Source organism: Heptranchias perlo, chromosome 4, assembly GCF_035084215.1.
Source record: "Heptranchias perlo isolate sHepPer1 chromosome 4, sHepPer1.hap1, whole genome shotgun sequence".
NCBI classification, from domain to species: domain Eukaryota; kingdom Metazoa; phylum Chordata; class Chondrichthyes; order Hexanchiformes; family Hexanchidae; genus Heptranchias; species Heptranchias perlo.
In genome coordinates, this window is record NC_090328.1 from 20,807,912 (window position 1) to 20,830,513 (window position 22,602).

The following is a 22,602-nucleotide window of genomic DNA, read 5'->3' on the forward strand; positions in this document are numbered from 1 at the left end:
TGCTTTCAGACCTGTTTGAGAGTAGTTTGGGTTGATATCCACCCATCTTCCACTCTTCGGTACTTTCCTTCATAGGCTGTTTTCTTAGTCGAATACTCGGTCAAATTGACAGAGAATAAGTTCTGCAAAAGCAGTTTGGTGACTGTATTCTCCATTAATGATAGTAGTCTGTTAATTGTTCATCTGATCATTATTACTTATCAGAAAATGCTGCCAAAGAAATGAATAAGGGCACATTTTAGCTTTTAATAGACATTTAAACAAGCTATTTGCACTTTGGGTACCAGCATTTCATTAAGTGAATTGTACCAATCGGTCTAATACCAGGAGAAGTTTCGGTAGCTCACTTGTAAGTGTCGTTAGATTTAAGTCAATGGACAAATCAACCTCTTTCATAAATGTTGGATACAATAAACTGTTCTCTGTGCATTTTCTGAGTGAATTTTATTATCAATGTTTTGACTCTCTTGAAGGCTTCATCACAGCTATAATTAATTCTCAAAGATGCCAAGCATTGGCTGTAATTAAGTTTCCAAGAAAGATGAAATGCTGGCAATAACATTGTTTAAAACAGAACTGACTTTGTGGTGTTCCATTCACTTTATGTCCACGCAGATTATTGTAGTTTACCAGTTGGTGTGTGGCAGTGTTCCAGAATTAAAACTTTCACAGCCCAACATTTCCCATTCCTTGTTCTCTGTCAATTTGACGGATATCTGAAAATTGGAAAAGTGACTAAAGTCATAGATACAGGAGGTGACTATGTAATTAGACCTGAGAAAACGAGAAGATGGAAGTCTGTACTATCAATGTAGATCAAAAATTGTTCAAATTTAAATTTCTATTTATTTAATAAAAGCATATAGTTATTTATCAGGTGCTCAACTAAGCAGAGCTCAGTGGACAGTGAAGTCTGTTTATAGTGACCACCTCTGGGACTCATTTCAGGTGGTCCATATAGGCCGTTTTTCATTAGGTCAGTGATGTCAATGGTAAACGAATGGCTTTCTTGCCAACAAAGGCATTTGCCAATATAAAGGAGGTGACCTCTGGAGCTCTGACAGCACTGTCAGCCCAGATTGTCATGGGTCATATGATCAGCTCTCAGGTTAGGTGACTTCTTTTCTGGACCATGAAATGCGTGGCATCAGTTCCCCTATATCAGCAAGCTTGCTCAAGCAGTTTCCCAAAGCAATTTGTCTTTTAACACCATGTGTAGGATTACCATCCAGCTATGCACATCATCGGTCACCTATGACGCCAGTACTACCATCGCACCCCATTTACAGATTCCAATATTCATTGAATCCTCCACTATACAAGATGGTGCTTTGTAGAGATGAAATTGTGAATAGATAATTTCAGTTAAATTAACTCAGAGCAACTTTGCATTGGAACTGGGCTTTGTTACTCAAATTCCAAGACTGCTCCACAAGTCATAAACCAGTTACAATCTCTGGACATGGAGACTTTGTGCTGACAAGATGGTGAACACTTCTTTTATATTGATACTGGTGTGGGCATGCGCTGTTTTGAATGACAACTGTGAACCCAAAATCAATTTGACAATAGCTGTCATGGAAACGGCGCTAAACCTGCCTTATTGGAACCAAGCCAACACAGGGAGCTGAGGCCCATCTTTCCCATCTCCCTACGCCTCTCCATTACAGTCTCCACATAAATGCAGGCTTTCTCTATCATTTGTTAATCCTTTTACCTGCCTCCCCATTCCCGTGTTTCATTGCCTTTCTCAGCTGCTATAAATGTTTACAATGTGATAATGAAGAAGAGAGCTGACACTGTGAGTTAATCTGTTAACTACCTCAGGGATGTGATACTGCAGCCATGGGGGAAATTCAAATGTGAAAAAAAATAGATGATCCACAGTTTTTGCATTTCAATGAGTCATTGTGTGTGATATTACCTGCTTCACCTGTCTGCTGGAGAAGATGTGGGCCCTTAGCCACATAGAAAAGAAATAATGAGAAAGTGAGTGATGGCAGAAGCCGTGTGGTGCGCATTAGGTGCATGCTCTCTGTGACCACTGTTTGCTTTGTCTTGTCCAGGTATTGCGGAGCTGAGTGTTGAGAAGAGATTAGAGTGAGACAGTCGAAGGTGGACACATAATGCCTGAAGTATGGATGTGAAAGAACGTAGGCCTTACTGCTCCCTCACGAAAAACAGACGAGATAAAGAGCGGCGGTACACAAGTTCGTCAGTAGACAACGACGAGTGTCGGGTGCCCACTCAGAAATCCTACAGCTCCAGCGAGACTCTTAAAGCCTATGACCACGATACAAGGCTCCTGTATGGAAACAGGGTTAAAGACTTGGTTCACAGGGAGGCTGATGAGTACACAAGACCAGGTAAAAAGAAAACCTTACTTTATATTCCATAGCTGTTTATATCTGTGTGCTGTGGTAGCTTAGTGGTTATGGTACTGGTCTAGCAACCCAGAGGTCATGTGTTTAATTCCCATTGTGGCAATTTTGATAGAATGAAATGAATAAAACTGGTAACTTGTGGGCTCGCACCAGAAAAAAGGACCATGAAAGCTGCATAATTGTCATAAAGACCCAACTGGTTCACTAATGTCCTTCAGAGAAGGTTTCCTGCCACCGCTACCTGGTCCGGCCTACACGTGACTCCAGGCTCACACTGTGCGGTTGACTCTTAATGCCCTCAGGGCAAATAGGGATGGGCAATAATACTGGCTTGCTAGTGTCACCCACATCCCAAGAACAAATATCATCAGGTTAAAGTATTCCATTGAAGTACTTTCTTCTTCTGGGGGATGATGGATCACTTTATGCCATATATATTTGCCTTTAAGGCAACACAGTATGAGGGGCTTCTCACACTTTGCAGCCTATAAAAACAAAACATTTTATGAACCACATATAAAACACCCCATGTCACGACAACTCCCCAGAAAGTGAGAAATATGATTTTTAATGCACTGGAGAAAGATGATGGGTGACTGGAAACTGGAGTGAGGTGAGTGGAAGACTGTTAACTGTAGAAAGGCATGTGATTCCAAAGAGTCCAGAATAGACATGGGAGCATAACCAGGTCGGGGTGGGGGTGAGTGTGAGTGCACTCCCTAGAGTGAGATATAGTACCATCCACCAAATTGATTCACGTATAGTGTGATGTCCCCCCATCCTCGCCCGGCTTTCAATCCCAAAAACAGTGATCTAAATTTCTAGTCTGACATGAGAGTAGAACTGTACCTTATTGGGACAGTGGTTGTGTAAATTAGTTCTTTACAGGAATTGTTTTTACAGAGTTCAATTTTTCACATTCACCCTTCTATTTGGGGGATTTGTGAGTCATCAGGTTTTATCTGATCGACAGTCCAGTCAGCTGTAGTGTGAGGAGGTCAAAAACCCATTAAAGCAATTAAACACAAAATGAAAAATGACTAGAAACAATGTTTAACAGTAATAAGACTCTGAGAATGTTACCCAAAGGTATAAATTTGTCAAAAAAAATTGAGATCGGAACATTTTTACATTTTGTTAATGTGGAAAATGGGTTTAGTGTTTAACTATAATCAGTTCTGCTGTTTATTTTTTCAGTATTAGAATTCTGTAGAAAATGCATTTTTGGAGCTATAGGAAAAGCTTATGGTTTGATAATTAGCCTGGAAGTTGAGTGCTGGAGCATGTGAGGTATTACACTTTGGTAGGAAGACTAAGGGGGCCACATACTTCTTGGAGTCTAAATGGGGTAGAGGAGCAGAGGGATCTGGGGGTACAGATACACAAATCACTAAAAGTAGTGACGCAGGTGAATGAGGCCATGAGAAAAGCAAACCAAGCACTGGGGTTCATTCGTAGAGGGATAAAATTGAAAAGCCGAGAAGTTTTGTTCAACTTGTATAGAACCTTGGTTAGACTACACTTGGAATACTGTGCACAGTTCTGGTCTCCATATTATAAAAAGGATACAGAGGCACTGGAGAAGGTGCAAAAAAGATTTACGAGGATGATACGAGAACTGAGAGGTTATACCTATCAGGAAAGATTGAGCAGGCTGGGGTGCTTTTCTCTAGAAAAGAGAAGATTGAGGGGTGACCTGATAGAGGTCTTTAAGATTATGAAAGGGTTTGATAGGTGAGACGTGGTGAAATGTTACCACTTGCAGGGGAGACCAGAACTAGGGGCCATAAATATAAGATAGTTACTAATAAATCTAACAGGGAATTCAGGAGAAACTTTTTTACCCAGAGAGCAGTCAGAATGTGGAACTCTCTACCACAAGGAGCAGTTGAGGCGACTAGCATAGATGCATTTAAGGGGAAGCTAGTTAAAGACATGAGGGAGAAAGGAACATAAGGATATGCTGATAGGGTTAGATGAAGTAAGGAGGGAGGAGGCTCACATGGAGCATAAACACCTGCATGGACCTGTTTGGCCGAATGGCCTGTTTCGTGCTGTACATTTTATGTAATTCTATGTAATCTGTGGGTGGCATGATATGTATAGTTTGACATTAATGTTCCTGAGGTACAAGTGACATTGAGTGTTGCATCTCCATTTCTTGTGTCTTTTCAATAATGTCTTTCTATTCCATCAATTTTTTCCCATTCCTCTCCTGAGGGTATAGGGCACATTTTCTAGAGTACAGTTCCATGAGCACTGGATGGCTACCAGTACTTTTCTCAAGTGGCCTTTTTTTCATGATCGTGAGGGATGATGGGCTATTTACAATCAATCCTGTCCTCATCCAATGTTCAGTGAGGCACTTTTTTAGTAGCAGCTGCTAGATAGAGATTAGGAGTAGGAATCCGAGCATTTTTTTCCTTTCCATGACGTATGGGTGATGAAGCCAATTGTGGCATCCCTACTGCCACAAAAACTGAGATCAGCTCATTCAGGGATCAAACCTCAGGCTTTCTTGATGTACATGGCTCAGCTACTTATTGGATAACAACAACTTGCATCTTTAACATAGTAAAATGTCCCAACGTGCTTCACAGGCATGTAATCAGACAAAGAAATTGATACCGAGCCAAAGAAGGAGACATTAGGACATGTGACCAAAATCTTGGCCAAAGATGTAGGTTTTAAGGAGCGTCAGTGCGCACAGGGGTGATGGGTGAAAGGGACTTGGTGCAAGTTAGGAAATGGGCAGCAGAGTTTTGGATGAGCTCAAGTTTATGGCGGGTGGAAGATGGGAGGCCGCCAGGAGATCATTGGAATAGTCGAGTCTGGAGGTAACAAATGCATGGTTGAGGGTTTCAGCAGCAGATGGGTTGAGGCAGGGATGGAGATGGGCGATATTACTGAGGTGGAAGTAGATGGCCTTAGTGATGGAAAGGATTTGGGGTCAGAATCTAAATATCTGGGTCTGCATTGAAGTCAGAAAATCCAGAGGTAACCTCATTTATATTTGGGAATTGCATCGACAGTGGTGAATCACATCTTAGTTGTCAATAGCTTCCCATAAAGGTTAAAGATCTATAGTCATTCAGTTCTGAGTTTCCAGCAGTTTTGGAACACTAGGAGAGGGGGGTTTTCTAGCCCCAGCTAGGTACAGTATTGGGAAACCTGTTTGGGAATACTAGTCATTTTTCATTTCAAGATGCAGTATTCGTTCTTTTCCTGTTCAATTTGTTAGTTTATGACAAGAATTTAAGCAAGAATTCTAATAAGCAAGTCCCTTCCCCTAATGCTCAGTTGATAAATGCACTGCCTCGTAAGGAACTATTCCATGCCGTTCATAAAGGTCCCAGGTTAAATTGCAGGCGGATAATGGTGGAGATGCTATATGTTTCTCCTTCGTCCCTGGACCTGAAAGGGGAAGAAAATCACCCAAGATTTCTGCTGCTAACTCGTACCCAGTGACAGCTGCTGGAAATGTGTATGTCAACTGAGAACAGGACCTGGGTTAGCTGTGATGTCCCAATTGCCAAGTAACCTGGCAGCATTTACAGTCTTAAGCTCACACATGAAAAATAGACACTTGAAAGAGGAAGCAGCTGCCAGCAGCTGTGGAACTGTACCCTGGCAAGCAGTAAGGCCTTCAGGAGAGGAGGAGAGAAACTGGAAAGGGGTGGGAAAATTACCTTGGTTTATTTTCATAAAAATTCACTGTAGAATAAATGACAGTGATATTAAATGTGATGTCTGTGGTGGCCTTCCTTTTGTAACCTGGAAGTAATGCCAATGCTGCCATTTAATCTCAGGTCAGATAGCCATGGTGCTATTTTCATTGTAAATTTGTACATTTTATTATTTAAAAAGAAAAGAACTTTCACTTATGTAGAACCTTCCACGACTTCAGGACGTCAAAAGAGTGCTTTACAGCTAATGAAGTACTTTTGAAGTGTAGCCACTGTTGTAATTTAGGAAATGAGGCAGCCAATCTGCACACAGCAAGCTCCCACAAACAGGGATAAATATTGGCCAGGAAACTGGGGAGAATTCTCCTGCTCTTCTTCAAAATAGTGCCATGGGATCATTTGCGTCACACATACCTAAATATAATGATAAATAATATGAAAATGAATTCAACGTGTGCAGCTGGGAAAGTTTGCAGCTCATTCGCTCTATAGACTTTTAAATGAACCTCCCAGTATTGCTTGGTGAATTATTTCCCATGGGTGACTGCTCTCCATCAGTGTATTTAGAATCATAGAAAAGTTACAGCACAGAATGAGGCCATTCGGCCCATCGAGTCCGCACTGGCTCTATGCAAGAGCAATCAAGCTAGTCCCACTCCCCCGCCCTTTCCCCATGGCCCTGCAGTTTTTTTCCTTTCAAGTACTTATCCAGTTCCCTTTTGAAGGCCATGATTGAATCTGCCTCCACCACCCCCTCGGGCAGTGCTTTCCAGATCATAACCACTCGCTATGTAAAAAAGTTTTTCCTTATGTCAACTTTGGTTCATTTGCCAATCATCTTAAATCTATGCCCTCTGGTTCTTGACCCTTCTGCCAATGGGAACAGTTTCTCTCTATCTACTCTGTCTTGACCCTTCATGATTTTGAATACCTCTATCAAATCTCCTCGCAACCGTCTCTGTTCCAAGGAGAACAACCCCAGCTCCTCCAATCTATCCACGTAACTAAAGTCCCTCACCCTGGAATCATTTTAATAATCAATCCACACTTATCCAAGTGACTGTTAATTCTGTCCCGGATTATCGTTTCTAAAAGTTGCCTCACCAGCGAGGTTAAACTGACTGGCCTATAGATGCTGGGTTTATCCTTACACCCTTTTTTGAACAAGGGTCTAACATTTGCAATTCTCCAGTCCTCTGGCACCACCCCCGTATCTATGGATGTTTGGAAGATTATGTACCTCCACAATTTTCACCCTTACTTCCCTCAGCAACCTAGGATGCATCCCATCTGGACCGGGTGACTTATCTACTTTAAGTACAGCTAGCCTTTCTAGTACCTCTTCTTTATCAATTTTTAGCCCATCCAATAGCTCAACTATATCTTCCTTTACTGAGACTCTGGCAGCATTTCCTTCCTTGTTAAAGACAGATGCAGATTACTCATTTAGTACCTCAGACATGCCCTCTGCCTCCATGAGTAGATCTCCTTTATGGTCCCTAATCGGCCCCACCCCTCCTCTTACTACCTGTTTACTATTTAAATGCCTGTAGAAAACTTTTGGATTCCCTTTTATGTTGGCCGCCAGTCTATACTCATACTCTCTCTTTGACCCTCTATTTCCTTTTTCACTTCCCCTCTGGACTTTTTATATTCTGCCTGGTTCTCACTTGTGTTAACAACCTGACATCTGTCATATGCCTCTTTTTTTTGCTACATCTTACTCTCTGTCTCTTTTGTCATCCAGGGAGCTCTGGCTTTAGTTGCTCTACCTTTCTCCCTCGTGGGAATGTGCCTAGACTGTACCCGAACCATCTCTTTAAAGGCCACCCATTGTTCAATTACAGTTTTGCCTGCCAACCTTTGATTCCAATTTACCCGGGCCAGATCTGTTCATATCCCATTTAAATTGGCCCTCCTCCAATTGAGTATTTTTACTTTCGAGTGGTCCATGTCTTTTTCCATAGCTATTCTAAACCTTATGATGTTATGATCGCTGCTCCCTAAATGCTGCCCCACTGTTACTTGCTCCATTTGGCCCGCCTCATTCCCTTGAACCAAGTCCAGCAATGCCTCCATCCTCATTGGGCTGGAGACAAACTGGTCAAGAAAGTTATCCTGAAAACATTTCAAAAATTCCTCCCCCTCTTTGCCCCTTATATTTGCACTTTTACTTCTAACAACTTTAAAGATGCTGTAACTGACTAGAACATTGACATGACCTTAAAAATGGTTCAGAACGAAGACTTGGGCTGGTTTTCAAAAAAATTAAGTTGTTCAATATTGCATCAAATTGCATCTCACTTATCTGTAGGGTTCCACATGAAAGGCTGCTCTTATCAGCTGCACACTCAGGGACGCCCTGTGGATACTGAAAGCTCACATTAAAGCACAGATCAAGCAGAAAGTCAGCGGGATTGTGGTTTCTTCTTTATAGAAGTGTTGTGTAAACTATCTGTTGCACAGGTTGGCACAGTGGTGCACTGCACTGGTGCTCCAGCGCATTGTGTAAGTTGGCAGATTCACACCTGCGCATGCAAAAGTTTCCGAGCTCCTAGAATCAGAAAAAGTACAGCACTGAAGGAGGCCACTCAGTCCATTGCGCCTGTTCCCGTGTCAGCTCTTTTAATTGGTGTCACCCATTGTAATCCCACTTCCTCTCTCCATTCCCTGTATCCGTTTATATTCTTCATTTTCTTGACCATATTGTCAGTGGGGAAGTACACTCTGCCCCCCCTCTCCCCCCTTTACAGGGAGAGAAGGAGGCAATATCAAAAAAACATGCTGCTCTTGTGCACCTCCGAGCAGCCACTTTAAGAACAAGCAATATTGGAGGCTTAAAAATAGGCCTTCCTGTCAGACAGTCTTAGTAAGTCCCCACAGACACGTGCATTGAGAACTCATTAACGTGAGTATTGAGCAGTATAAAAGCACCTTAACAATATCTGATGCTTCCTACCCTTCAGCCAATTTCTTATCAAAATCCCAGGTTTTACTCTGCTTTCAGCTTAAAGAGTAGCCTTTCATGCAAAGCTTTCACCTTTTATGAGAGGAGGGGGGAAAATGGTGGTGTGTGGCGGGGTTGGGGGACAAATTAAGATTAAATCCCAGTAAAATGAAATGTCATCCATTAATAATACACCTTTCAGCCTGAAGACAAGAGAGTTAAAATGCAATTAGTGTGTCAGTCTTCCTAAAACCAAAAAATCTGAATCCCATGAAACTAAAGGGTTTCACACTAATATTAACTGACGGTTTTCTAATTCTGGTCTCCAAAGACTTCAAATACTTAAACCATATAAAACAAGTCAAAAACATATTATGGATTCAATCAAGTCTGCTCTTTATTAAATAAACAAAAAGATTTTGAAAAAATATGAGCTTATTGCTGCCCTCACAACCACTGCTAATATTTGCCAAGGGCTGTTATCTTGCTTTGGATGCAGGGAGGTGATCTTTGCAATTAAAGAAAGAAAAAAAAGACTTGCATTTATATAGCGCCTTTCACAACCTCAGGGCATCTCAAAGTGCTTTACAACCAATTAAGTACTTTTGAGATGTAGTCACCGTTGTAATGTAGGAAACGCAGCAGCCCATTTGTGCACTGTTAGGTCCCACAAACAGCAATGTGATAATAACCAGATAATCTTGTTTTAGTGATGTTGTTTGAGGGACAAATGTTGGCCAGAACACTGGGGAGAACTCCCCTGCTCTTCTTTGAATGTTTTACGTCCACTTGATGGGACAGACGGTGCCTTGGTTTAACTTCTCATCCAAAAGACGGGATGTCCGACGGTGCAGCATATTTTAGTACCGCACTGAAGTGTGAGCCTAGATTATATGCTCAAATCTCTGGAGTGGGACCTGAACTCACAGCTTTCTGACTAAGAAGCAAGATTGCTATCTCTGAGCCAAGGCTGACACCATGTCTGATATTAATGTCACCAAAGCTGACATTGACTGCTGTGGCTGAATCTGAAGCTGTTGGCTGATTCCCACTCACACCCATCCTGTACCGAGAGGTACGATAAATGGGAAATAACTTCAACATGGGATGTGGGAGAACTTGGATAGCACCATCTAACCTAAAGTCCTTTCGTTTTGTCATTCGTCTATTCGCAAGAAAGTCAAACATCAGAACCAGCGAGGACATCAGCTCCGAGCTGCTTTTTCAGAAATTGGAAATATAACAGCAGTTGATTGCATTTAGCATGGTTTTTGAAATAAATCTGGTTTTAGTCTGTTGCCATTGTGAGATGTTTGTGAAATGAGATTTGCAACCTCACTTCCAGTACTTGCCAAGGTTAGACCATTGGCATCAGTGTAATTCCATGAGAGAAAAAGCAAATGGAAGGGTGTTACCAACTTGAGATTGGTTGGAAATACATTGAAGGCAATTGGAAACTGGAGACTCAGTGGATAAATACAGTTTGGGGATATGGTATCCAGAAGTTTCCAGCTTTGATCCCTGGTTTCCACTGAGTTCTCTGGTCTCAGCCACGGCAGCGTTGTCAGTGCTACAATTTGACTCATGGGTTAGATTTTGACTTTGAGCGATCGTCTTTGATGGGCAGCCCGTCTTACCTCTCTCCCGATTTTTATTTCCATTGAAGTCAATGATATAATTTACAGTGATGTAAAATAGGCTGCTGATTCTCTATCACCCACTTTACACCATCGCACCAAGTCAAGATCTACCCCAATGCCTCTGGGGAAGGGATAATTTGACAGAAGTTTCTGTTCCTTTTATTGCTATCCAGTGACCACTGTTGATAAGTGCGCTGTTTGGACGTTGGATGGGCACAGGATTTGACTCAACTGTCATGCACAGTTGGTGAGTCTGCACGTGCTCTAGCTGACACATGAAGAATGACAGGCATGGGTGAGGTGGGTGAAAGTGTATTGAAATTAGGAAAGTTGTATTTAGCCTTGACACTGAAACTCCCAAAAATCTTTCAGTTAACCATGATATGCCGTTGGGTATAGTAGCGTAGTGGTTATGTTACTGCAATAATAATCCAGGGGCCTGGACTTGTCATCCAGAGAACATGAGTTCAAATCCCACCATGGCAGTTTGGGAATTTAAATTCAGTTTTAAAAAAGCTGGAAATAAAAGAAAAAAAAATTTGCATTTATATAGCGCAGTTCACGATCTCAGGATGTCCCAAAGCACTTTACTTTACAATGAAGTACTTTGTTGAAGTGTTTTACATTACACTGTTGTAATGTAAAAAAAACAAGTCGGTACCAGGTGACCATGAAACTGTCAGTTTGTTGTAAAAACCTAACTGGTTCACTAATGTCCTTTAGGGAAGGAAATCTGCCAGCCTTACATCCTTATATGTGGCTCCAATTCTACCCCAATGTGGTTGTCTCTTAACTGCTCTCCGAAGTGGCCTAGCAAACCAATGACTTGTGTCAAATTGCGACAAAGAATAATTGCAACAGTTCAAGAAGAAGGCCAAGTCCTTCTGAAAGACATCGAGGGATGGGCAGTAAATGCAGGTTTGCCGGTGACACACACGTCCCGACAGTGAATAATCAGTGGGTCTGGGTTCAGAGAGCCAACACTGTTTTCAGTTCCTGTGAAGAAACAAAATAATCATTAAGGATGGAGCCTTTTAACTAAAGTTGTGTTTCTCAGGCTATTCTTACAATTCCTCTGACCCAGCCCACGATTGGCACCTTAGGTTAAATTGCAGCATGTGTGCAGACACTCTGCTCATTTACATACACAGTCCTCAAGCAAGCATAGTGATTGTTTTTTTAAAAAAAGCTTTTAAAAGAATTTCAAATATCTTTGGTGAGGAAAACCCATTGGCACAGGGATGCAAAAAGAAGGACGGGCGGGGTGAAAACGTAATCTCTGCTCATTCTTAAAGCATCTATAGTACAGACACTGTGGCCCCGATTTAAAATGGGGGGTTGGCGGGCGGGATCGGACCGTGCGAGCCCCGAGTCCGGGGATGTGGAGGCCCGGCTGATCGTAACGGCAGGGCCTCATTTAAATAAAAGTTCCCGGAGTCCTGGCCAGATTCACTGCCTGGCCAGAGGGCAGGAGCAGGAGGCTGCAGCCGCGGACCTGTGGGAACAGTCCCCGGCAGTCTGTGGGGGGAGGAATCCGGAAGCGATCGGGGGGAGGGGGGGGGGGGCGCGTGGGTGGAGGTGGGGAGTTTTCAGTTGCGATCGGGGAAGTTGGGGTGTTCCGCCGCATTCAGGGAGCAGTCTCCACTGCGATCGGGGGGAGTCTTGTCAAGGACTCATTGCGGTGAGTTTCTGAATCAGTAGGCACAAGGGTGTTTGATTCAAAAGCAAAACTCATGCTGCATTATGATTAAACGGGATACAAGACTTTTTAAATACGATACAGCCAAAAGGCTGGAGTCAGTTCAGATTGTACTGGAGAGTTTCTCACTAGTGAGGTGGAGGCTGCACATTCTTACAAAGTAGATTTTTTTCCCTTGGAGTTGGGGGGACCAGCTATATTTCCTGGAGCTATTTTGCACAGACTCTAAAGAGTTTCAATGAAATTTATGCACCCTCCCCCCACCCCCCCTTGCCCAACTTCACAAAGCTTCAGGACATGAAAAACAGGCAGCCCTAACAAGGATAAATGCTCGATGCTGTCATTGATTTGATTTTCACATCGTTCACCTGACGAAGGAGGAAGCCTCCGAAAGCTTGTGAATTTAAAATAAAATTGCTGGACTATAACTTGGTGTTGTAAAATTGTTTACAATTGATTTGATTGTTGGTTTTAAAGATTTTTCAATTCCATGTTACAAGATGTATAACCGAACACGCGATTTGTACTTCTTGCTGTTAGACCCTTAACACTTTAAGGCCCGCAGTAGCGTTTCCGCGTCAAAATCAAAACAATGCCGTCTGTCAGTATATTCCCAGGAGCCAGCAGGTGAAGAGGTGCTGGTGAATTTTCTATCAGGCTAGATTCTTGAAACAGATGGAACCTCTGGAAACTCGACTCAAAGGAGCCACATTTTGGGCATAGGTTTACAGTCCAGTCATACACTTCATTTGGTGCAGTACAAACATTTGCAATGTGTTGACATTATCAAATATGCCATTGTGAATAGCGCTCTGAAACGTCTTGTAAGGCACTGAACTCAGGGTCCTTGCCTCTGTAACAAAAGCTAGAAAACTCTTTGCAATTATTTTTTTGGCCAGTGTTCTCTTCTCCCATCTTCTCCGCCCCTCGAGGTGCTGAATCTTCCACGAGTGCTGGCAATTCTACAGCACCTTGCTGATGAGACAGTATCCACCTGTGAGCCTAGATTGTGATTGTCAGCAGACTATTCCACAATGGTGGGCATCACAGACAAGCCTGCTCCTGTCCTTACCTGATGCCTGACATGCAGAAGGAAAAGAAAGACTTGCATTTATACCACGCCTCTCACAACCTCAGGACGTCCCAAAGCGCTTTACAGCCATTGAATTAATTTTGAAGTGTTGTTACTGTTGTAATGAAGGAAACGCAGCAGCCAATTTGCATACAGAAAACTCCCACCAACAGCAATGTGATAATGACCAGATAACCTGTTTTAGTGATGTCGGTTGAGGGATAAATATTGGCCAGGTCACCAGGGAGAACTCCCCTGCTCTTCTTTGAAATAGTGCCATGAGATCTTTTGCGTCCACCTGAGAGGGCAGACGGGGCCTCGGTTTAACGTCTCATACAAAAGACGGGACCTCCAACAGTGCAACACTCCCTTAGTAGTGCAATGGAGTGTCAACTTAGATTTTTGTGCGCAAGTACCGAGAGTGGAACTTGAACCCACAACTTTCCAACTCAGAGGTAAAAAGGCTAGCACTGAGCCACAACTGACACCTTCTGTGCACACTTCTAGTAGGGAGTCATGAAATACTGATTTTTTTTATTCGTTCATGGGATGTGGGCGTCGCTTGCAAGGCCAGCATTTATTGCCCATCCCTAGTTGCCCTTGAGAAGGTGGTGGTGAGCCGCCTTCTTGAACCGCTGCAGTCCGTGTGGTGAAGGTTCTCCCACAGTGCTGTTCGGAAGGGAGTTCGAGGATTTTGACCCAGCGACGATGAAGGAACAGCGATATATTTCCAAGTCAGGATGGTGTGTGACTTGGAGGGGAACGTGCAGGTGGTGTTGTTCCCATGTACCTGCTGCTCTTGTCCTTCTAGGTAGTAGAGGTCGCGGGTTTGGGAGGTGCTGTTGAAGAAGCCTTGGCGAGTTGCTGCAGTGCATCCTGTGGATGGTACACACTGCAGCCACTGAGCGCAGGTGGTGAAGGGAGTGAATGTTTAGGATGGTGGATGAGGTGCCAATCAAGCGGGCTGCTTTGTCCTGGATGGTGTCGAGCTTCTCGAGTATTGTTGGAGCTGCACTCATCCAGGCAAGTGGAGAGTATTCCATCACACACCTGACTTGTGCCTTGTAGATGGTGGAAAGGCTTTGGGGAGTCAGGAGGTGAGTCACTCGCCGCAGAATACCCAGCCTCTGACCTGATTAGGAGATTTTCCTCTCTGCAGCCCAGAGACACCAAGGGTAATTGTATCATCCTGGTGAATAAGATTCAGCAAAGAGCAGGAATCAGCCCCGAGGTCTTCTGGAGCATCTTTTTTTTTAACAGTTTTCAGAAAATCGATTTCTGCTGTAGTGAGAATGTGACAATTTCAAAAGTTAAAAAGATGTTTCCTCTAGCTTGCGTTACAAGCCTATGCTGAATTTGTTGATCTCAGTGAGAGCTACAGTAGGGTGACCACTACAATTAACCTTGGTGCCTCTGAGATAGGGAATAAAAGAAAAAACTTACACGTATATAGCGCCTTTCACATCCTCATGATATCCCAAAGCGCATCGCAGCCAATTAAGTACTTTTTTGAAGAGTAGTCACGTTTGTAACGTAGGGAAATGCGGCAGCCAATTTGTGCTCAGCAAGGCCCCACAATGACAAAGGGGGAGGAAGCTCAGCCAGAGGACCTGCTCCTGATCACTGTCAAACGAGCTGTGCTCGTGTTAGGATGGTTGCTGGTGACAGGACCGTGCTTGGCTTTGACCCCCCCCAGCCCCCGCCCCGTGGTCAATTAGCCCACCGAAGCTCGCTTTTGAGGTTCACATTCGAATAGCGACCGCATGCGTGAGCTACCCAGACAATGACCAACGACAGAAGCCATACCCCAGCATGGAGCCAACACAGACAACAGCAACAATGATGTACATTTATATCGCGCCTTTAACATAGTAAAACATCCTAAAGCGCTTCAGAGGAATGTTAGCGGACAAAATTTGACACGAGCCACATCAGGAGATATTAGGACAGGAAACCAAAAAGTAAAGGAGCATCTCAAAGGAGGAAAGAGAGGTTTAGGGAGGGAATTCCAGAGTTTAGGCCCTCGGCAGCTGAAGGCATGTCCTGGACCGATGAAAATTGGGAATGCGCAATACAGGAGAGAAGAAGTGGGAGAAAATTAAAGAGAACAATTTTTTCAAGAAAGAGATGTTTTGGTGCCCAAAGGGTTAACAAACTAAAACAAAAACCACCACGATTTACTGTAACAACTGTTGCAGAACTGCAGCAAATCTCAGGGAAAAAATTCAAGTTAAAAGTCCCCTCTGAGCTGGGCAATGTCATTGTTGGAAGCATGACATTGCACTGGAGACCGATATTTGGCTGTTTTCTATTTGTTTCGCTTCATTAGGTCTCACAAGCAATCAGTTAAGGTATTCCTGTGCTGCAAATCTGTGACAGCTGATGTTTGATTTGCAGTTAATTATAGCAGTTGATTTTCATAATTTATGAGTCTCACTGTCAGACTCCATTTAACATTCAGGCTCCAGATAATGCTGAGTGGTGTAGGGTGATGTGACCAGGGCAACAATCCAATTAACAGGCAGAGTTAGCGTTAAGTCAGCCAAGATCCTGCTGGAATGAAGTTCTATTGAGGAATGTTTCTGTGTGGAAATGAGCGAGTGAACAAGTTTATAGGTATTTCCAATATTCTCATCCATCTCCTTCTCTGTCTCCTATCTCCACAATGCTGAGTTCCTTTACTGGTTCTCAAACACAGAATCGCCAAAATCTACATTTACTTATTTCCAGGAATGAAGAACATTTAAACAGATTTTGGATTCGGGGGTTTAGAATTTGAATTTTCTCTCACTGATGTTTGAATACTGAGCCCACACCAGTGAGCAGAGAGCCCAAGCTTTTGTAGCTTACAGTGCCTCGGGCAAATATTTCCAGGGAGTCAGGCGCATATGCCAGGGACTCGGGCACCTGTCATCAGAGAATTGGGAATGTGCTGCCAGGGATTCAGGCACGTGCTGCTCGGGACTTGGTTACATACTGTCAGGGACGCAGAGATGCGTACTGTCAGGGAATTCAGCACATTCTGTCAGGAATTTTGTCACGTACTGTCAGGAACCCCCAGGCACATGCTATCAGAGACTCAGCAATACGTACTGTCAGGGTATCCAGCACATTCTGTCAGGGCCAGCTACAGATCACAATAGAGGAGGAATGTCCTACCCACTCCTCCCAAGACTTCCAAGGATTAATGGACACGTTCAGTGTAAAGATTGAGAAGCAATATATTTTGGAAGTCAGACTGGAGGAAGGAAATACACCCTAAAAAGTAAGTTTTTAAACTAAAGCAAAGGAAACTAGATGTGCAGATATACAGATCATTAAAGGTAGCCGCACAAGTAAGTAATAAGGCCATAAAAAGGCAAATAGAATTCTTGCTTTTACATCTGGAGGCATAGATTTCAAAAGCTAGGAGGTAGTGCCAAACTTGTTCAAGACCCTAGTCTGCAGTTGGAGAATTGTGTACAGTTTTGGACACTGCATTATGGAAAGGATAGAAAAGCAATAGAAAAAGGGATTAGACTTGATGGGTTCATGTGGAGAAAAATACTGGCATTGACTTGCTCGCCAAATAGTCGATTCCTGTCCTCGAAAATGTAATGACAATCAAGTAAGGAATGAATGCTGATTTTTTTTCTCTAACATATTATTTACAGCATTATACATCTAAATAATCTTCCAAGTCTGTTTTGAAAGCCTGGCTGCTCACATGATGATGTAAATCCAATGAGGAATTCGGGAGAAACTTCTTTACCCAGAGAGTGGTGAGAATGTTGATCTCGCTGCCACTAGGAGTAGTTGAGGCAATTAGCATTGATGCATTTAAGGGGAAGCTAGATAAACACATGAGGGAGAAAGGAATAGAAGGGTACGCTGATAGGGTTAGATGAAGTAGGGAGGGGGGAGGCTCGTGTGGAGCATAAACACCAGATGAGACCAGTTGGGCCGAATGGCCTGTTTCTGTGCTGTAAATTCTATGTAATTCTTCAAGTTGCACTAAAAATGGTGGCCCTGACAGTCAAGTGGGGCTGCAGGAGTGCCAAGACATAAATTTATACCTGCAACGCACCCCCATGCTGAGCTCAGTTGGGTGAATGGTGAGCAGTTATTTCTCCAGAGAATAAAATGGACCAGTTGGAGCAAGTCAGGCTGGGCCACATGCAAACAATTCTCAGCTGCTGACAAACTGATCTCTTGCGCCCTAGAAAATTGTGCATATCGCCATAAGTCCTGCAGTGTACCTGAAGTGTGGAGTGTGTCCACTATGCAGGTGGCCAACCTGAATGCCGGTGGGACCTTGCACGCCGGTCAGATGGATTACAATTGTCCTGTCCAATGTGGAAGGCCCCCCCGACCCCCACCAAAATGTTCATATTCATGTGACTTGCACACTTGAACCAATGCTCCAACTGTTCATTGCCTATTTGGTATGGTTACTGAAGGGGAAGCCAAGCCTCGATTTTTAAAAAAAAACCCTAGCACCCCTGTTAGGTTACTTCCTGCCCTGTGCCACTGCTGCCCAGTGCCTGACGCCCCTTCCCCTCACACCAGAAAATCCTCCCAGTCCTTCTAGCTTCTGCTGGTGTCCAAAATTCTGAGCCTGGTGCTCCCACTGCCTCATGAGTGACAGGCCCAGAACAACAATTTGCACTTAGATAGCACCTTTAACCTAGTAAAATGTCCCAAGGCGCTTCACAGGAGCGATTATCAAACAAAACTTGACACCGAGCCACATAAGGAGATATTAGGACAGGTGACCAAAAGCTTGGTCAAAAAGGTAGGTTTTAAGGAGCTTCTTAAAGGAGGAGAGAGAGGTGGAGAGGTTTAGGGAGGGAATTTCAGAGCTTAGGTCCTAGGCAGCTGAAGGCATGGCCGCCAATGGTGGAGCAACTAAAATCGGGAATGCGCAAGATGCAAGAATTGGAACATGAGAAAATGATTGAGATGACTGAGCTCGTTTTCTCAGGCAAGGTCGACTCATTCCTGCAAGGGTGCACAGATCACTTGAACAGCTACAGCACCCGGGGCATTACACGAGGTGTTCAGATACAAAACCACTTTGATAGACGTCTGGATGCAAGGCTGCTGGAACAAAGTGCTGGTATAGAGGGGAATTTTTTTTAAAAAGTAAAGAATTCTGAATGCAGAACTAAAAGAGTCTCTGATGAGCTGTTTTTAGTTATTTTATCATCACTGTAATGGTCTGGAACACTATGAGGACGGAGCATTCTTTTAAATGGTCAGAAATTGATGATAGGAATCTCGGCCTTCAATCCTCTCCCCTGCTTCTTCATGACAGGTGTCATTACGAATGCATTCTAGGTAAGGCCCTAGACCATTGTTTCGGTGGTCAAGCTTAAAGGAGTTGAGACAAAGACCTGCTATCGGCTTTCACACATTTTGTGCCCGTCCAATTCTCCCTCCATTGTCCCGAAGCTTTTCGTGAAGCATTCGCTCAGCCCCCAACTTCTTCTATACCTGCCAGTTTGTTTTTGTTTGACACCTGAATGTAGGTGACAGAGGCTTGAGATGACAAAACAGGGCTGAGTTGCTGGGATGTGTGTGAATGCTGTGGAATGCAGCAGACAAAAGAAAAGGACTTGACCACCTCGCACCATCAGCTTAACAAGACACCTCTCTGTGATGCCTGACTGAATCCAAAACCTCTGTATGTGTGTGTGTGTGTGCGGTGTGTGTGTTTATTTGTTTTAGCTTGTTTTTTTACTTTAAAAGGAAGGATAGAGGGAAAACAAAGCTCACTTCCACTATTATTCCCACAACAGGGGCAAATTTTTCCCTGAGGGAATTGGGAATCTGTGAGCCTGCCACTCGACGAGGGCTGGCGTTCTGTTCGGAGATGGGGCTCCCCCACCGAGGATACTCAGTGAACACGGGGTCAGACGCCGACACGGAAAACGAAGGAGTGATGTCCCCGGAGCATGCCATGAGGCTGTGGGGCAGGGGGGTCAAATCCGGACGCAGCTCCTGCCTATCCAGTCGTTCCAACTCGGCCCTCACGCTGACCGACACAGAGCACGAAAACAACAAGTCGGACAGCGAGAACGGTGAGTTCAGAAGCTTCTTTCAAATTCCACGTACACTAGCTAGCAGTTCTCTCTCTATCTCCTTCTTTCTCGCTCTCTTTCTCATGCCTCGGAGGAACAAGTCCCTTTTTTATATTTTTCATAGATGTCATGTCCTTGAGTACTGTAATTGCACAAAATCAATATGTAGCATCAGACGAGCTGCATAATGCCAGAAACTTTCATCCTGCTTTTGGATACATCTTCAAGATGGAGCCGTTGTCTAAATCATGATTAATTTGACTCGCAAATTCTCTGATGGCGTTGCTGACGATCCTGGCTGAGAGAGCAGGAACGGTTGGGAGATTAATGAGCATCTGATGGGTTCGGTGTTAAAGTTGGGGGGGGTGCGAAGAAGGAGAAAAGATTTATATCCGGCCGTGCCACCTGTGTATTCTCCGTCGAAATGTACAGCTCATTGTGATAAAATTATCCCCTGGGCCTTCCGCAAATCAAAGGTATCTTTGTACGTTCTTCGTCAAGGCAACTCAGCAGAAATTTATAGATTCTTGTGAATGGATGAGCAACCGTAGAGGATAGTTTATTAACGATGCAGGGTGGAGGGGGGAGATGATTGGAGGTTGGAGTACAAATTTATCATGCTTAAAAAGCAAAGTTAATGTAAGCAATTGAAATAGTGCTCAATTAGGAACTAAAAGCAGCTTAAAAGGTGTGTCCTTTTGTGAAGTGCAGATGTTAGACCAGTTTCTGGAGGTCATTGAACTGAGTAAGTGGTTTGATCCAAAGCAAAAAAGCCTTGGTGTCTTCACCTCTGCAGGAGCTTTAACATTAGAGTGTGCCCGCTAGCTCCTGATGCAGGGGCCCGCGCAGTTGACAACAGCACCAAAGTGAACATGCGGTTCGTCCGACAGCAGCAGAGATTTTCCTAGGTCTGATCTGCTGCTGGTGCTTAAAGCTCCCCTCAGCAGCCTTGTCAACCCACTGAGCCAGTTCAAGATGTCGGCGTGCTTACATCCCCATTCAAAAGGCACAAGCCCGCTGACGCATGGGACTGCGTTGAGCTCAGAAGCTCACAGTGCCAGCGGACGGCGCCTGCGCATTTATTGGAAGAGAGTGGGGTGGGGCTGGGGGTTGGGGGGGGATATTGGCTGAGGCCAGGTCCACTTCACTGCAGAAAGACACGAGAGTGGGACATGTCACTCTCTGAAGACCCGTACCCACGGCCAAATCAAGGTCAAAGCCACACCACTAATTTAAAGGGAGTGCTTCAAGTTAAGGTGAAGAGCCTTATCTTGTCCGACTGATTCCTGTAATGGGTTTTGTTTAATTTGGATCTTTATTTAAGACTGTGTAACAGGAGCCAAATCATGTGTTCGTTCAGCGGACATCTGCTACTATAAATCAGGTATTAATGACAGGTGTACTGTGTAGCTGCTGAGGCAAGTAGACAGTGGACATGATATGCGGTCTCTTGTATTTTATTCCTCTCTGTTCCTGATAAAATTATTAAAAAATTGATTTTTCTTCTCCCCCCCCCCCCCTCCATCTCCTCCCCAGTAATTAACTTAATTTTAATTTTTGAGGGAAATGATATTGCAGATCATTGCAAATCCGCTTAAATGCAAATCAGATCTTTAATAGAAGCAAACCTTGCCCACATGCAATAGCCGTTTCAAACGCAGTCACTGAAGCCACCGGATTGCACTGGAGAGACTTCTAAAGCTCAACCTGACCTGATATGACCCGAACCTGCCGGTGTTAGTGGGTTCAGGTCATTACCCAAGTCCTGATGTACCCCAGGCGCAGGGACCTTGCGCTTGGAAACACAATCAGTGGAAGTGTAATCACTGCTGCAGGCTTGAGAGGCTTGCGGCAGCAGTAATGGCTTCCGTTTTTTTGTGGCCTTCTGGCTACTGTCTACAAACGGAAACCAGAAGGTTTCCAGTTCGAATCCCTGTCTCGCCGTTCCTGAAAGAGGAAAAAAAAATCGTAGAATCTGACAGCTTTGAAAGAGGCCACTCGGCCCATCGTGCCAGTGAAAGAGCTATCTAATTCGTGTCACTCCCCTGCCCTTTCCCCATAGCCTTGTAATTTTTTCCCCTTCGAGTATTTATCCAATTCCCTTTTGAAAGTTATTATTGAATCTGCTTCCACCACCCTTTCAGGCAGTGCGTTCCAGATCATAACAACTCGCTGCGTAAAAAAATGCCTTCTCATCTCGTTATTCTGGCACCTAAAACTTTGCGGCCTGTCAGGAGCTGGTTGCAAGGCCGAAAGTCCACTTCATCTGGGTGCCCCTTAAGATGGGTGCCCTTCCTGGAGGACGAACCTGATGCAAGAGTGCCTATTGTGCCCCTCCCACCTCATTAGCATCTCTACTCTTTGCTTGCGTCTGAAATGCTGGAAATCCCTTGGCAATGTAATGAGGGCGAACCCCTGGTCTCCAAGGTCTCTGCCCCTTTTCTTCTCCCTTGCGCCTGGGAACTGAATATTTTCCCTGGCATTTCGGAGAGAAAAATTGGCCCGAGTAAATGGATCTTAACACCCGATTTAAATATTTTAATGAGACACCCGCCTAAATCGATGCCTGCTCCAAAATCGCATCAAATCAGGCTGCAAGTGAGCAGTGGCTTTTTTTGCACGTTTTTGTGTTGCTATTGAGATGAAAATCGCCCCCAATGTCTTCAGTTGAAGTCAAAGGTCACGCCAAGATATATGTGGCACCCTCCCTCAAAAGTTGATTATCGTTCAGTTTCTCAATTGCCAACACTTCAAAAGTACTTTGTTCCCTGTGAAGTATTTTGGGAATCCTGAGGTTGTGAAAAGCACTACAGAAATGCAAGTTTTTTTCTTTACCCACTTAGCAATTTGGGTAGCTGTTTATTCAAATACAACCAGCTATTGTCGGCCCTCCCTTTTCTGCTTCCAGGCTCTTTAAGGTTTCTATCGAGTGAGATATTTTCTGAGCTGGCCAGGAGAGGCATTCTAACCCCCCTGGGGTTATATTACTGCTGTATTTAATTTCCATCAATTCATTTAAGGCTCATACCAGCACAACATGAACAGTACAATGTACATGAAGAATGGCTGGTCAGGTACGGCGATGGAGGGCTGCTAAAACGTGTGGAATTAT

General features: G+C 44.0%; 1 protein-coding gene across 8 annotated transcripts in view; it reads left to right on the forward strand.

Annotated features, from left to right (window-relative positions):
* Positions 1-22,602, forward strand: part of LOC137320757 (teneurin-3) — a 736,578-nt gene that overhangs the window by 245,431 nt on the left and 468,545 nt on the right. For 4 of the 8 annotated variants that reach the window (XM_067982528.1, XM_067982531.1, XM_067982534.1 and 1 more), the window contains exon 4: positions 2,067-2,366. In XM_067982528.1, the coding sequence (XP_067838629.1) occupies positions 2,138-2,366 (229 nt within the window). In that variant the 5' untranslated portion in view covers positions 2,067-2,137. Of the gene's footprint in view, positions 1-2,066; positions 2,367-19,253; positions 19,491-22,602 lie in introns of those variants that run through there. The other 4 variants (XM_067982530.1, XM_067982537.1, XM_067982535.1 and 1 more) reach the window with 1 other exon arrangement.